Source organism: Ceratotherium simum, chromosome 4 (genome assembly GCF_057802395.1).
Source record: "Ceratotherium simum simum isolate JZ-2026a chromosome 4, ASM5780239v1, whole genome shotgun sequence".
Taxonomy (NCBI): domain Eukaryota; kingdom Metazoa; phylum Chordata; class Mammalia; order Perissodactyla; family Rhinocerotidae; genus Ceratotherium; species Ceratotherium simum.
Window position 1 is genome coordinate 59,144,471 of NC_141903.1, and position 14,945 is coordinate 59,159,415.

The window sequence follows — 14,945 nt, forward strand, 5'->3', positions numbered from 1 at the left end:
CTCCAATCCTATAAAAGTTATTAAAATCAGTGAGAAGAGAATCTGCCTAAGTAACTGGAAATTAAACCAGTTTTAACCTGAATTATTTTGAAATTAGAACATATTTTCCCCACTGCAGACTGAATATTTTATAACTTTTCTTGGAGGTTATCACAGCTTTTCAGTGCTATTTGACAAACTAACTTTAGGGCTTGAAGGTGCCATGAAAATCATCCAGGCTAGTGCAATGCCTGCATTTTCCAAATAAGGCAACTTAAACTTAAGTCCAGAAGGGCACCCAAAGGTGATGTAGCTCAGCTTGTGGCAAAACCAGGAATAGGCTCAGGTACTGACTTACACTTCAGGACTATTCCCATAGAGCATCCTGATTTTCTTGATCATCTATCAATGCAGCACTTAAGTGGTGACAAGATCTGAGAGAGTTGGGAAGGAAGGCTATATTTAATAATTGAGATATATTCTAAAGATCAGAGGCTAGTTTCTATGAATTACACAGAATACCCAGCCTCAGTGTAGTTATGCTGAAGTTGGTCTCTTATTTTTAAGCTTAAAAATAACTAAGAACTAACTAGTCATTGGGGTTTTACACTTATTTTCTTTATATGATTCACTGGATGAATTCACTACATTTTATTTAAAAGTATAAATGTTAACTTTTGCAAGAACATGTTTACATATTAATGTTCAACTTAAAATACACTTTTACGTAAGTGAAGTATCTAACCCCAGTTTACAAGAGGGAATACTGAATAAAAATGGATAAACTGTAATTAAAAATCACAGTGTTGATACCTTCATATTAGATGCCTCAGTTTCCAGTTTTGTAAGATGATTGGAATTATCTTCTAGCTCTTGTCGAAGATTTGAGTTCTCCATCTTCAGTGCCTCAACTTGCTTTAACAACTGATCATATGAAGCTGCAGCCATCCTTGGCTACCCTTGGACCTATAAGGTTAAAAAGGATTTTGAAATTCACTACTAAAAAATATAGTGGCTGCCTATTTACAAAGAAAGGGATAAAGAAACAAAACTCTTGAGACATTTATTAAGAAGAATTGTGTTAATACGCTAGTTTCAGCCTCAAAACAATATTGTTCAAGTAGCAGCATCTTTCTAAGAGGATGAAACACTGGGGTCTCAGTTGAAGACAAATAGGACTAAAATAGAAGAGAACTTCAGTAGTGTTTGAAAACACTTGCCTTTTCACTATAGATGAGATTTCAATCAGGTTAGAATTTTTTCAAGGTTTTAAAGATATTTTACTTGGTCTTATAGGCAAAACTTATGAAATGTAATTATTGATAAGAAATTTATTTATATTAGTAATATTAATTTCTGGATTTTGTCCAATAATCACAGAATTTTAGAGCCAGAATGGATCAATAATATTAGGTATTGTATTCCACACTTTTCATTTGATAAAAGGCTAGTCTTACACACCATCCATGGGGAAGTAGTTTTGAAGTTCCAAGAAGGCCTCATTAAAAGGCAGCCATTTAACAAAACAGACACAAAAGCAAGCATTAGATTGAGACTTCAAATCTTTTTGCTAGGAACATGACAAATAAGAATTACTAATATAAAGTTCTACTACACTTATTCAAAAAGATGAATATCATAGGCCATGCTTTAGCGTATGAGGTCTTGGGACCCACTGTGCTCAGACTGAGGCCAAAAGACACTTAAAGAAAACCGATCATTTTAGGAGTAGAGATTGTCAGAAGTGAAGCAAAGTCTGGCAGTTAATTATACGACAGTGAAAGAAGAGGGGAAAAAAGAAAGATATAGAAGATAGCCAGGTAATAAGAGGTCCTTGGCATGAAGAATTATAGAATGCTAGGAGTTAGATTAAGACTAAGACCCAGATTCTCTTTTTAGTTTAAACCCAAACTCACTTTGGAATAAATAAAATTCTGCCTATCTTAATTCTTTAAGAGCTAAAAAGTATTACAAAGTTTGTACTTAAGCAATATTTAAAGATCTTGACATAAATAAATGATTCTGCAATAAAATCCACTATCCAATATAAGGCAGACAGGTTATAACAATGGCTAGTCATGACAATGTTGGAGTTCAGCAACTGCAAGGCCCCTAACAAGGGAAACCAAGGGACTCAGGTCTAGTCAGTTCTCCAATGGCTCTAGAGTCAATGACAAACCTGGTGCAACCAATTGTCATCTGAGGAGGAAAGGGGGTCCTGGGAGGTGGGGATCACTTACAGAAGTCGTTATGGTTGGAAAGAATGAGCACTAGACTTGTATTTGGAGACCTGGATCTTAATTTCAGGCTTGGTCATGGTTTAACCTTTGCCCCTTCATTTTAATTCATTTTACCACTTGTAAAATGGACATTTACCACCTACTCTTATATAATTTACAGGGATACTGTTAGAATTAAGCAACAAAAGGCAGGCTGAAAAATAAAAGTGCTATGAAAATGTTACATTATGAAAACACACATGTAACATAACTTCCTTATTAAGAACTTAATGTTGATCTACTGTTATAAGCCCCTGTCCCTCCACCAAGGGACAAGAGGTGAAGTAATTCACCCTTCTGAAAAGGACAGAGGAGACATCTAAAAAATGAAGGAGAAATTCATAGGTGTGATCGTTTTTCTGTTTTACACCATACTAATAACAATAAGTAGGTCTGGAAATACATGGCACATAAAAAAACCATGTGACAGAGGTGGAGATCTGTCAGAATTTAATAATGTAAGCCCTAAAATTCTTTATTTCAAATAAAATTTTAAGAGGTAATTTTACACTAAAATAATAAAACAAAAAAAGAGGAAGGGTAATAACAGGAAGAGATAAACACACATAGAAAATAGGTATGCTAAGACATAAAGGGTATAACATTGCACAATCACAAAAGAGCCAGATAGGCAAGAGGAGCAGAGACTAAAGGTGCTTTCTATGGGAGGGAAAAAAATTCAACCCTTCAGATGGAGAATTAAAACATTCTATCATCTTTTTTTCCCCTTCAGAATCACAATAATTAAAGTCATTTCTGCTCTAGAAAGCAGAGTATTTCATATAATTTTATGGGAAAAATAAAATGCTTCATGGAGTAATACTCTATCTTATATCCTTTTAGGATGTTGCAGCTATCCCTCCCCAACTTAAAATTGCTTTATGCAAAATTTGAGAAATCTTTACTTTGGAATGCCTTTCATACAATCAAAAGAATTTCATACCAAATCTCTCTTAACTGCAAGTCACTCAACAGCATTAAAAAAAGACAATCAAAACTTATCTCATGAAATGAGGAAAACCTCTGAGAGGTTTACGGAGAGTTTGCAAACATCCCCATTTGTGTTTCTGTAGTAAAGATGACCACTAAAGAGATCCCCACCCCATAAGCGCAGGGTAGAGGAGAAGAAAGCAAAAGGACTGTAATCTAAACTCTTACCCAAATGCTCACCGGAAAACAAATTTACAAGTATCCTAAGAAATTAATGAAAGGAGGCAGAAAAATTTCAGGCAAGCAAGGGATACTCAACTAGAATTAAATGTGGAGGATTCACTATTACTTATTTAAGAAGTTTGGGATCACTTTTTTTTTTTAAATTAGTGGAGCTTCTTTTACCGTTTTAATGAATTAAAAAAAAATGTTTTTGCCAGCACTTTTAGATGGTAATGAAATAAGAGGAAAAATACCAATAAAAAGAGAAGAAACCAAAAGAATCATAAAAGACTACTTTGCTCAATTCTATGCAAATAAATTTGAAAACTTAAAGGAAATAATTTACTATAAAATGCAATTTATCAAAACTGACCCCAAAAAGAGATGAAAAAATCTATAACTTACAATAAAAATCACTATTAGACAATCAATATCATTCAATATCTTAATAGATCTACACAGAAAAAAAAATATGATCATGCCAAAGATGATGAAAAGATGTTTTACAAATTCAAGTCATTCTTGTTGAAAATACTGAATATAAAGGACACTTCTTTTTTTTTTTTTTTTGTTGAGGAAGACCGGTTCTGAGCTAACATCTATTGCCAATCCTCCTCCTTTCCCCCCCCCCCAAAGCCCCAGTAGATAGTTGTACATCATAGTTGCACATCCTTCTAGTTGCTGTATGTGGGACACGGCCTCAGTATGGCTGAAGAAGCAGTGTGTCGGTGCGCACCCGGGATCCAAAGCCGGGCCGCCAGTAGCAGAGCGCGCGCACTTAACCGCTAAGCCATGGGGCTGGCCCTAAAGGACACTTTAACATTATATATACATCAGCCCAAAGCCAGCACCGAACTTAATGTGTAAACACTAGATATATTCCCGAAGTCAGGGAAAGCCCATTTTTACCACTCTATTATTCATAATACCAGTCAACACAATTAAATTAAAGAATGAAATTAGACAGGAATACTCTTGGCACATAATATAATTATATACCTGGAATAGCCAAAAGAATCAACTAAATTTTACTATAATGAGGTAATTTTGTAATGTAGTGTAGTACAAAATATACAGAAATCTTTCCTTTATATATGCAAAGAGAAACCAGATAGAAGATGAAATGGAAGGAAAAATCCCATTTATAATTAAAAAAAATAATACAATACTTAGGCACAAACTGAAAAAGTATCCAAAACATATACGAGGAAAACTATAAAACACAAAGGTAGACTTCAACAAATGGAAAGACATACCTTGTTCATGTACATGAAGATTCAGTATTATGAAGATGTCATTTCTTCCTAATTTATGAAATTTACATATTCCCAATAAAAATACTATGTAAAATTTGTTTTTGTTTTCTGCAGTTAGACATTTTAATAAAACAAACAAGCAAAAATAGGAAAATATGAAACAAGCAGGAGGAAGAGATCTACCACATATTAAAATACTGTAGAAAGCCTTTATAAGTAAAATGATATGTAGTTAACTGTGTTGTACCAATTAGTTAATTTCTTAGTTCTGATCACTGTACTAGGGATATGCAAGATGTTAACATTATGGGAAGCTGTGTCAAGGGTAAAGGGGAACTCTCCATACAACTTTTCCAACTCTTCTGTTAAGTCTGAAGTTTTTTAAAAATAAAAAGGTTTTACCACATGTCTACGGACAGCTAATCTTCAACAAAGGAGCCAAGAACATACAGTGGAGAAAGGAAAGTCTCTTCAATAAATGGTATTGGGAAAACGGGATAGCCACATGCAAAAGAATGAAAGTAGACCATTATCTTTCACCATGCACAAAAATTAACTCAAGTCAAATCAAAGACTTGAAGCTAAGACCTGAAACCATAAAACTCCTAGAAGAAGATATAGGCAGTACACTCTTTCATATCCATCTTAGAAGGATCACTTCAAACACCATGTCTACTCCGACAAGGGAAACAAAAGAAAAAATAAACAAGTGGGACTTCATCAGACTAAAGAGCTTCTGCAAGGCAAAGGAAACCAGGATCAAAACGAAAAGACAATCCAGCAACTGGGGGAAAATATTTGCAAATCATATATCCGACAAGGGGTTAATCTCCATAATATATAAAGAACTCACACAACTCAACAACGAAAAACCAAGCAACTGGATCAAAAAATGGGCAGAGGATATGAACAGACATTTTTCCAAAGAAGATACATACATGGCCACTAGGCACATGAAAAGATGTTCAACATCACTAATCATCAGGGAAATGCAAATCAAAACTACACTAAGATATCACCTTATACCCGTTAGAATTGCTATAATTACCAAGACAAAGAAATAATAAATGTTGGAGAGGTTGTGGAGAAAAGGGAACCCTCATTCACTGCTGGTGGGAATGCAAACTGGTGTGCAGCCAATATGGAAAACAGTATGGAGATTTCTCAAAAAATTAAAAATAGAAATACTATATGACCCAGCTATCTCACTACTAGGTATTTATCTGAAGAACTTGAAATCAATAATTCAAAGAGACTTATGCACTCCTATGGTCACTGCAGCATTGTCCACTATAGCCAAGAAGTGGAAGCAACCCAACTGCCCATCAACTGATGATTAGATAAAGAAGATGTAGTATATAAACATACAATGGAATACTACTCAGCCATAAAAAAGACAAAATCATCCCATTTGCAACAACATGGATAGACCTTGAGGGTATTATATTAAACGAAATAAGCACAGACAGAGAAAGACAAACACTGCATGATTTCACTCATATGTGAAAGATAAACTAACACACAGACAGAGAAAACAGTTTAGTGGTTACCAGGGGAAGGGGATTGGGGGTGTGCACAAGGGACGAAGGGGCGCATTTATATGGTAACTGACAAATAATAATATACAACTGAAATTTCACAATGTTATAAACTATTATGACCTCAATAAAACAAAACGAAACAAAACAACTATTAGCAATCCAAATTCATCAATATGAAAGCAGAGAATAAGACAACCAAGCTGGGTTTATCCCAGGAAGGCAAGGTTAGTTTAATATTAGACATGAAAATAAATAAATAAAAAGTTTTTAAAAAGCTATGTGTTGACATATGAATAGATCATGGGAACATAATTTAAAAAAAAAACCCAGAAGTAAAGATATGTAAATTTAGTAATGACAAAGGTAGCATCTCAAATACACATGAAAAGATGGACTTGAAGTAAGTGGCACTGGGAAATAGGACAGTCATGAGGAAAAAGATAAAATTTCATCTATTTCTGATACTACACACTAGGATGAATTGCAAAAGGAACGGAGGTTTAAGTGTTTATACCCTCTTCCAAGGAGGGTGTTATGGAGCAGTGTACATTTTAATTTTAATTAATTTGTTGATGGCTGCAAGGCACATGGAGGACCAACTGGAATTCTCTGAAATGATGATGTCTGTTACTAGAACAGAAGTAACAGATTGGGTTCTTAGGTTACTGCAAACAAATGGGAAAGTTTTTATCTGGTATAAAAGCATAACTACTTTTATTATTTATTTATTTATTTATTTATCTGTGAGGAAGATTAGCCCTGAGCTAACATCTGTCACCAATCCTCTTTTTGCTGAGGAAGACTAGCCCTGGGCTAACAACCACGCCCATCTTCCTCCACTTTATATGGGATGCCACCATAGCATGGCTTGACAAGCGGTGCCTTAGTGTGCGCCCAGGATCTGAACCCCGGGCCGCCACAGCGGAGCACGCACACTTAACCGCTACACCACCAGGCCGGCCCTGATAATTACTTTTAAATAAACAGGAATTCCATGCAGTGGAATACGACCTTGGCATTAACAAGAATGGGCTTGATGTAAAAAAAAAAAAAAAACGCAAAAACAAAACAAGGAGAGTGCAAATCACTACATCTCATATGGTCCATCCTATTCCAGCAAAAGTAAAAGGATTGTATAAGGATAAAAATGTCTTTGAAAGGATATACAAAAATACAGTCACTGCTTCTGAAACAAAAGTCTGAGGTCTGCTAAGAAGCAGCCTTCCTTTTCATTGTATACCCTTTTGCAGAGTTTGAAGATCAAAGCAAAAACTTGGTTCTTTGAAAAGACTAAATATGATTAGAGAAAGAGAAGAGCCCAAACACATAAAATGAACAAAATTCTAAGAAGGGGGGGGAAACTGATTCAAGAAGAAATAGAAAACCTCAATAGTTCTCTAACTATTGAAAAACTGGAACAGAAGGTAAATATTTTCCCTCCACTCCTCCCAACACCAAAAAACAGCACATCCAAATGGTTTTACAGACACCTTCTACCAAACTTTCAAGGAAAAAATCATTCCAACCTTATACAAACTTTTCCAAGGATAGAAATAAAGGAAATATTCTCCAGTGCATTCTATGAGGGCAATAAAATCATGATATAAAAGTCAAAGGTAGTGTGAAAAAGAATAACTATAGGCTGATATCATTCATGAATATTGATACAAAAATCCTAAACAAAGTATCAGGAAACAGAATACAATAGTGTACAGTAAAGAAACTACAGCAGAATCAAGCTAAGTTTATTCCAGGAATGCAAGGAGGAAAGTTTAACATTAGATTATTTTATATGTGTCATTTACTACATCAAAATATTAAAGAAGAAAAACCATATGATCATCCCAATAGACAAAGAAAAAACACTTGATAAAAGTCATTATCTGTTCAAAAAAAAGTCTTAATAAACTGGAAATAGAAGGGAAGCTGCCAAAAACCTACAATAAAAAACATTCTTAATGGCGAAATTTTAGAGGCATTCTTTTTAAAATCAAGAACAAGATAAGGATGTCTACTATTACTACTTTTATTAAATACAATCCTAGAAGTCCTAATTAGCACAGTAAATTTTTAAAAAGGAAAGAATAATGATTGGAAAAGAAACACAACAGAAAAGTCTTAAATACAAAATTTTAACAAGTTTATAGGATAAAAAAAAATCAATATACAAAAAAAAAAAAAAAAAAAGGTTTTTAATTCCAAGCAGAATGCACCTCACTTGTTTTTAATTCTTTTCTCTTTATTCAACATCAATGCAAGGCCTTATCCTCCATTCTACTTCTCCTCCTCTTCTCTACCAAGGCCCATAGGTAGTGATATTCAGTCTCCTATCTGCTATACTCTTTCCCCACCCCGTCCTGTCCCTACATTCTGTAAATGGCTACATACATTGGCTGGACTCCATCCAAGCCCATCCTAAGTGAGGGCAAGCTCCCAAGACGGCCACCAAAATTACCTGAAGTGGAGGTTGGCAAACATTTTCTGCAAGGGTCAGATAATAAGGCTTTGTGGGCCACATGATTTCTGTCACAACTACCTGACTTTGTTGCTGTAGCACAAAAGCAGCCACAGCTAACACATAAATACATGGGCATGACAGTGTTCCAATGAAACTTAGTTTACAAAATCAGTGACAGTTTGCTAACCCCTGGCCCAGAGCATGAATTTCCAATTCTGGTTTTCAAACACCCTAAGGTAGCCCACCTAATTTCAGAGGCTATTGAGAAACTCTCAAAATTAGTATTTTACTTTTAAATAATAGGATGTAACCTGCTATGTTGGAAGTGAACTAGGAAGCCTTAAGATCCTTGACTGTTTTTCAGCATTTTTAATTTCCACAATTTCTTCACCTTCCAGAAATTTGTTGCAATCTCAGTTTGGCTCCCTCTCACTCTTTGGCATTGTAAACACATATATTTTTAAATTTTTTTACTATCACTTCAGTGGGGTCTTAGGAGAAAGGGGTGATAAATACAAGTGATTAATGCACTAGCTTACATCAGAAATTCTATTTTTACATTAAGATTTTTAATTCATATAAAATTTTTATTTTTGTATATGCTATGAGCATAGTGGCTTAACTTTACTGTCTTCCATATGGATAACCAATTACATCAGCACTATTTATTAAATAAACCGTTTCTTTCCCACTTAACGGAAATGTGTCTCATCATATAGTAAATTCTCATATATACTTAGAAGTGTAACTGCATTACATTTATATTAATTTGAGACATTACATTTCTATGACACTAAATCTTACCTCTCTGTGGCATGAATAATTCAGGTCCTTCAATCACATTTTCCAGTTTTTTCAAGAAAAGGTCTTATGCCTTTTGCATCAAATTTACTTTTTTTGTTGTTGTTTGATTTACCGTGAATGAAACACCACCATTCCATACTAGATATTACTAGTACAGATAAAAGATACTGATTTTATTTAATATATATCCCTTACGCAGCCACCTTATCAAATTATCCTATGAGTTCTAAAAGTTTTTCTGGGTATGCAATCATATGATCTATAAGTAAAGATATAAGTAAAGATAATTTTGTCTCTCCTTTCCCAATATTTAGACTTCATTTCTTTTTCTTGTCTTATTGTTAGCTTGAAACTTCAAAATTACATTGAACAACAGTGATCTTATTCCTGATTTTAATAGGAATGGTTTAGTATTTCACAATTTTAGTCTTACTCTTAGATTTCAGTAAATATTTTTAATATGTTTAGGTATTTTCCTTTTATTTTAAATTTTTTATTAGGAGTGGCTTCTAAATGCTTTCACAGCACCTTCTGTGAAAAGGTACTATGCATTATAGTTTTTTCTTTTAATTTGTTGATGCTGTTAATTTATTTGGTTTTCTCATTTTGACCCATCCTCCATTCCTGCAATAAACCCTACTTGTTCATGTTTTATTATTGTATTAGTTTGTTCAGTTTTCAGTTTTTCACGTGGAATTTTTATAAGAGAAACCAGTATATAGTTTTAAATTCTTACAGTATTTTATTTTATTTATTATTATTATTTTTTTGGTGAGGGAGATCAGCTCTGAGCTAACATCTGTGCTAATCCTCCTCTCTTTGCTGAGGAAGACCGGCTCTGAGCTAACATCTATTGCCAATCCTCCTCCTTTTTTTCTTCCCCAAAGCCCCCGTAGATAGTTGTATGTCATAGTTGCACATCTTTCTAGTTGCTGTATGTGGGACGTGGCCTCAGCATGGCCGGAGAAGCAGTGTGTCAGTGCGCGCCCGGGGTTCTGAATCCGGGCCGCCAGCAGCGGAGCGCGCGCACTTAACCGCTAAGCCACAGGGCCGGCCCATCTCTTTATTTCTTGATAATTCATAACTTCAATTCTGATTTCCTTTTTGATCTAGGGGATACTCTGAAGGTCCTTCTCAATAGTTAAGTGTATAAAATGACTTTTGAGTCATCTTTTTATTGCCATTGACATTGTCTTTAGATTGACTGGAAACTGTCACCTACAAAATTACTACTATTTAGAATCTTTTAAGGTTTGCCTTGTAGTCAAGAACATGACTAACTTTCATAAATATCCCATTGAAATTTAAAAAAAGGAAAAAGTATACAAAGTTCTCAAAGTTCTATACCTGTTTGACTATAGCATATTATTTAAACCCTCCATAGATGTGCTTTCTTGTGTATTTGAAATGTGAAATTTAGAAAGCCTACTATTTATTGCATACTTATAGTATGCCATGTACTATAAAAAGTACCTTACATATATAATCTCATTTAATTTTGACAACTGTGAGGTAGGTATCACTTCTACTTTAACGAAGATGAGACTTCAAAATGGCAAATAACTTTCCTAAGAACACAGATCAAGTAGCTAAGCCAGGATTCAAATTTGTTTCTAATGCTCGTGCTCTTAAATACCATGTAATAATACCTCTATGTGACTTTTGTGACCTTTTATATCTGATAACAGTCTAACTTTCAAACTTATTTTCTATTAGGTCCCAATATAATCCTCCTCCTTAAGAAAGTCCCTCCTCACTATGCTGTACAAACTGTTTGTACTTTTGCTCATAATTCGTCTCCTTTTTGAATGTCCCATCCTTTTTTCCTTTGCTTTGCTATAACATATCCCCATCCTTTAAGGCCCAGTTCTGTGGCCTTACATAAAACCTTCCTGTCTTCTCCAGTCAGCAATGAGTCTTCCTACTGATTGTACAGTACATACTACACAACTTGTCTTAGTTGTTCTCTAATTATTCCGTTTTACTTTGGTGAGTTTTGTTTTCTCACCTTTAAGACAAGGTTTATATCTAATACTTAGCTCTTGTAATTTCCAAAATACTTACTCAGTGACAGCCACAAAAAGGCAAATACATGCAAGAATAAACAGAAACAGTGCTTTATCAGCCATGGAAGGCAAAGAACAGAAAAAGAGGGCACAAATTCAGAGAATATCCAAAATGACTTTTGCATTAAAAGAGCACGACGATGGATTTCTCTCTATGGCTATACAATTCAAATCAACATACATTTATGAATGTTGAACTTATTATTCACAAGACACCATGCAATATTATAAGGAGGTTTTGTTGGGTTGAATTGTGTTCCCCAAAAAGATATGGTGAGTCACAAGTAGCTAACCCCTGGTACCTGTGAATGTGACCTTATTTGGAAACAGGGTCTTTGCAGACGTTATCAAGTTAAGATGAGGTCTTAAGTGATTAGGATGGATCCTAAATCCAATGACTGGTATCCTTAAAAGAATGCCATGTGAAAAAATGGACAGAGACACAGGGAATACACCATGCAACAACAGAGGCAGAGATTGGAGTGAGGCAGCTGCAAGCCAAGGAATGCCCAAGATCGCCAACAAGCACCAGAAGCTAGGGAGAGAGACATGGACCAGATTCTCCTTCAGAGCCTCCAGAAAGAACCAATCTTGCTGACACCTTGATTTTGGACTTCTAGCCTCCAGAACAGTGAGGGAATAGATTTCTATGGTTTTAAGGCACTAGTCTGTGGTACTCTGTGCAGGCCTACAAGACTAGTACGGGAGGAAAAGATAAATTGACATGTTCCTTGTTCTCAAGTGCCTTATTATCTAGCAAAGGGATAATATTCCAGCAGAGAGAATAAATAGGATCAGTATACAAATATATCAATGACGTTTGTGTCCCACTTTACATTCTCTTGGCTCACTTAATTCTAGACACTGCTGCATCAATCAGCTCACTGCAGATGTACACTGACAGCACAGCAGCTGCACCAGGTATCTTTTGTTTTCTGTCCTAGGGCATCTGTGACACCTAAGTGTGGGTGCCCAATACTCATGCTTGTACAACCTATAAAAGAGTGAACACTTGATGGCGCAATCCTTGACTAAAAGAGAATGGGAGCTAGTATGTAGAATTCTTTCCCTTGGGTGGACAATTCTACATGGTTCCTCAACAAGTCCTGGCAGATCAAGCCTCAGTTGTCCAAAGTGGTGGCCAACTTGGGAACACATGCTTATACTGGCTGTCCCTCTTCACTATTTATCTCTTTCTAGGTCTCTACTCCTGTTGCTGGATCACTTCTCAAAGAAAGTATTTTTCACACAAGGCCTTGGCTCAAGAGTCTGACTTACAGGGAACACAGGCTAAGATACAAATTACCTACAATTCAAAGGCTAATTTAGGTTCAAAAGCATTGACAGAGTGCTATAGGAGTCACACCTTGCTGAGAAAATTGAGACAAGTGCTCAGAATGTAAAAGCCATTCAAGAAGAGACTTGAGAGACGGCACCAACGTAACAGACATAAATGTGAGGATGGTGTTTCAGAATAGGGAGCAGCACAATCAAAGCTCAGAGGCTGGAAAATGATGTATATTTAGGAGAACAAATGGCAGTCTAATTTAGCTGAAATACAGTGTGGAGGAATCTGGGAAAAGAGGAAGGTAAGAGCATAAATATGGACTGGAACCACATTGTAGCTAGGTGACTTCACAGTGTAAAGAAGATGAGATTTGGATAGATTACCCACAGAAATGGTGTGATAACAAACCTAAAAGGTATAAGGCTATGTTGCTTTAACGTTTCTCAGTTTCTATTATAGACTGTCGGAAGGAGCTAACATACTGACATAAACTAAATGATAATAAAACCAAGAATTTAAAAATAGCTAGTGGAAAATAAATTTCAATATTTTTCAATGAATATCTGCTTACCATGTTGTGACCATTATAGTATCTATACTATATTTTAAACAAATCTGGTAAACGAATATCTAAATTTACTCAAAAAAAGTAACATTCATTCACAAAAGTATAACACTTAAAAGAACAACACTTCAGCTTAAAAAAAAATAAAGAACTGTATGTGTATGCCTGTAGTAGACAGAATAAAGACCCAACAAAGATGTCTGCTTCCCAATCCCTGGAACCAGTGAATGTGTTACTTTTCATGGTTAAAGGGACTGTGCAGATGTGATTAAATTAAAGAGCTTGATATGGGGAGATTTTCCTGGATTATATGGATGGACGTGCTGTAATCACAAGGGTTCTTATAAGAAGTAGGCAGAAGGGTCAGAGGCAGAGGATTTGTAACAACAGAAGCAGAGGGTTCGAATCAGAGAGAGATGTAGTACGCTGCTGGCACTGAAGATGGAAGAAGGGGCCATGAGCCAAGGAATGCAGGTAGCCTCTAGAAACTGGAAAAAGCAAGGAAATGGATTCTGCCCTAAAGCCTCTGGAGGAAGTGCAGCACATCTGTGATCTTGATTTTGGTCTAGTGAAAACCATTTCAGACTTCTGACCTCCAGGACAGTAAGATAATAAATTTGCGTTGTTTTAAACCACTAAGTTCGTGGTAACTTGTTACAAGAGCAATAGGAAAAAATGCCCTCTGATCCCTCTCCTACGGATAAATTCCAGTGAAATCTTCTCAGTGGTCTGTATAGTGACCTTAAAATATATCCACAACTTCTTTGACCCTACTTCTTCAAAAGGTAGAGCTTAATTTATCTCCTCTTCTGTGGGCTGGACTTACTGACTCACTTCTAATGAGGAGACTATGGTAGAAGTGATGGTGTGTGCTTCTGAGACTATGTCATAAATGGCTTCCTTCCTGCTCTTTCTCTCTGGGATCACTGGAGGAAGCCAGCTGCCATGTCATGAGACACTCAAGAAGCCACATGGAGAGACCAATGGCAAGGGACTAAGGCCTCCTGACCACAGCCAGGAGAAACTGACTATGTGAGTGAGCCATCTTGGAAGTGGATCCTCCAGTCTAGTCAAGCCCTCAGATGACCGTAGCCCTGGCTATCTTGACTGCAACTTCATGAGAGATCCTGAGCTAGAGCACTAACTAAGACTTTCCAGAATTTCTGTCTCGTAGAAACTCTAAAATAATAAATATTCATTGTTTAAGCCACTAAGATTTGGAGTATTTTGTTATATAATGATATGTAACTAATATAGTCTATAAGGAGTCATGTACAAGGATGTACACCATAGCAGTGTTTGTGGTAAAAGAGATTTAGAAAAAACCTAGGGCCTTCGCTAGAGAAATAGTGACAGATACTATAGAAGACTATGCAGCAGAGTTAGCACCACAAACCAGATGAATATAAAGTAAAATAGATAAATCTTAAAAACAGTATTGAGTTAAAAATGTTCAAAAACTTTGTAAATTAAAAACATAAATTTGGGTACATACCCCAAAGAAGTGAAAGCAGCGATTCAAACAGATATTTGTACACCTATGTTCACAGCAGCATT

The 14,945-nt window shown here is 35.6% G+C and overlaps 1 protein-coding gene across 11 annotated transcripts in view; it reads right to left on the bottom strand.

The window, feature by feature from the left end:
• The window catches only part of APC (APC regulator of Wnt signaling pathway), a 131,678-nt gene that overhangs the window by 75,081 nt on the left and 41,652 nt on the right, over positions 1 to 14,945 (bottom strand). For 6 of the 11 annotated variants that reach the window (XM_014796768.2, XM_014796764.2, XM_087429925.1 and 3 more), the window contains exon 2: positions 793 to 945. The exons of the other annotated variants lie outside the window; for them this stretch is intronic. In XM_014796768.2, coding sequence (XP_014652254.2) covers positions 793 to 927 — 135 coding nt within the window. In that variant the 5' untranslated portion in view covers positions 928 to 945. The remainder of the gene's footprint in view (positions 1 to 792; positions 946 to 14,945) is intronic. 11 annotated transcript variants of the gene reach the window in all.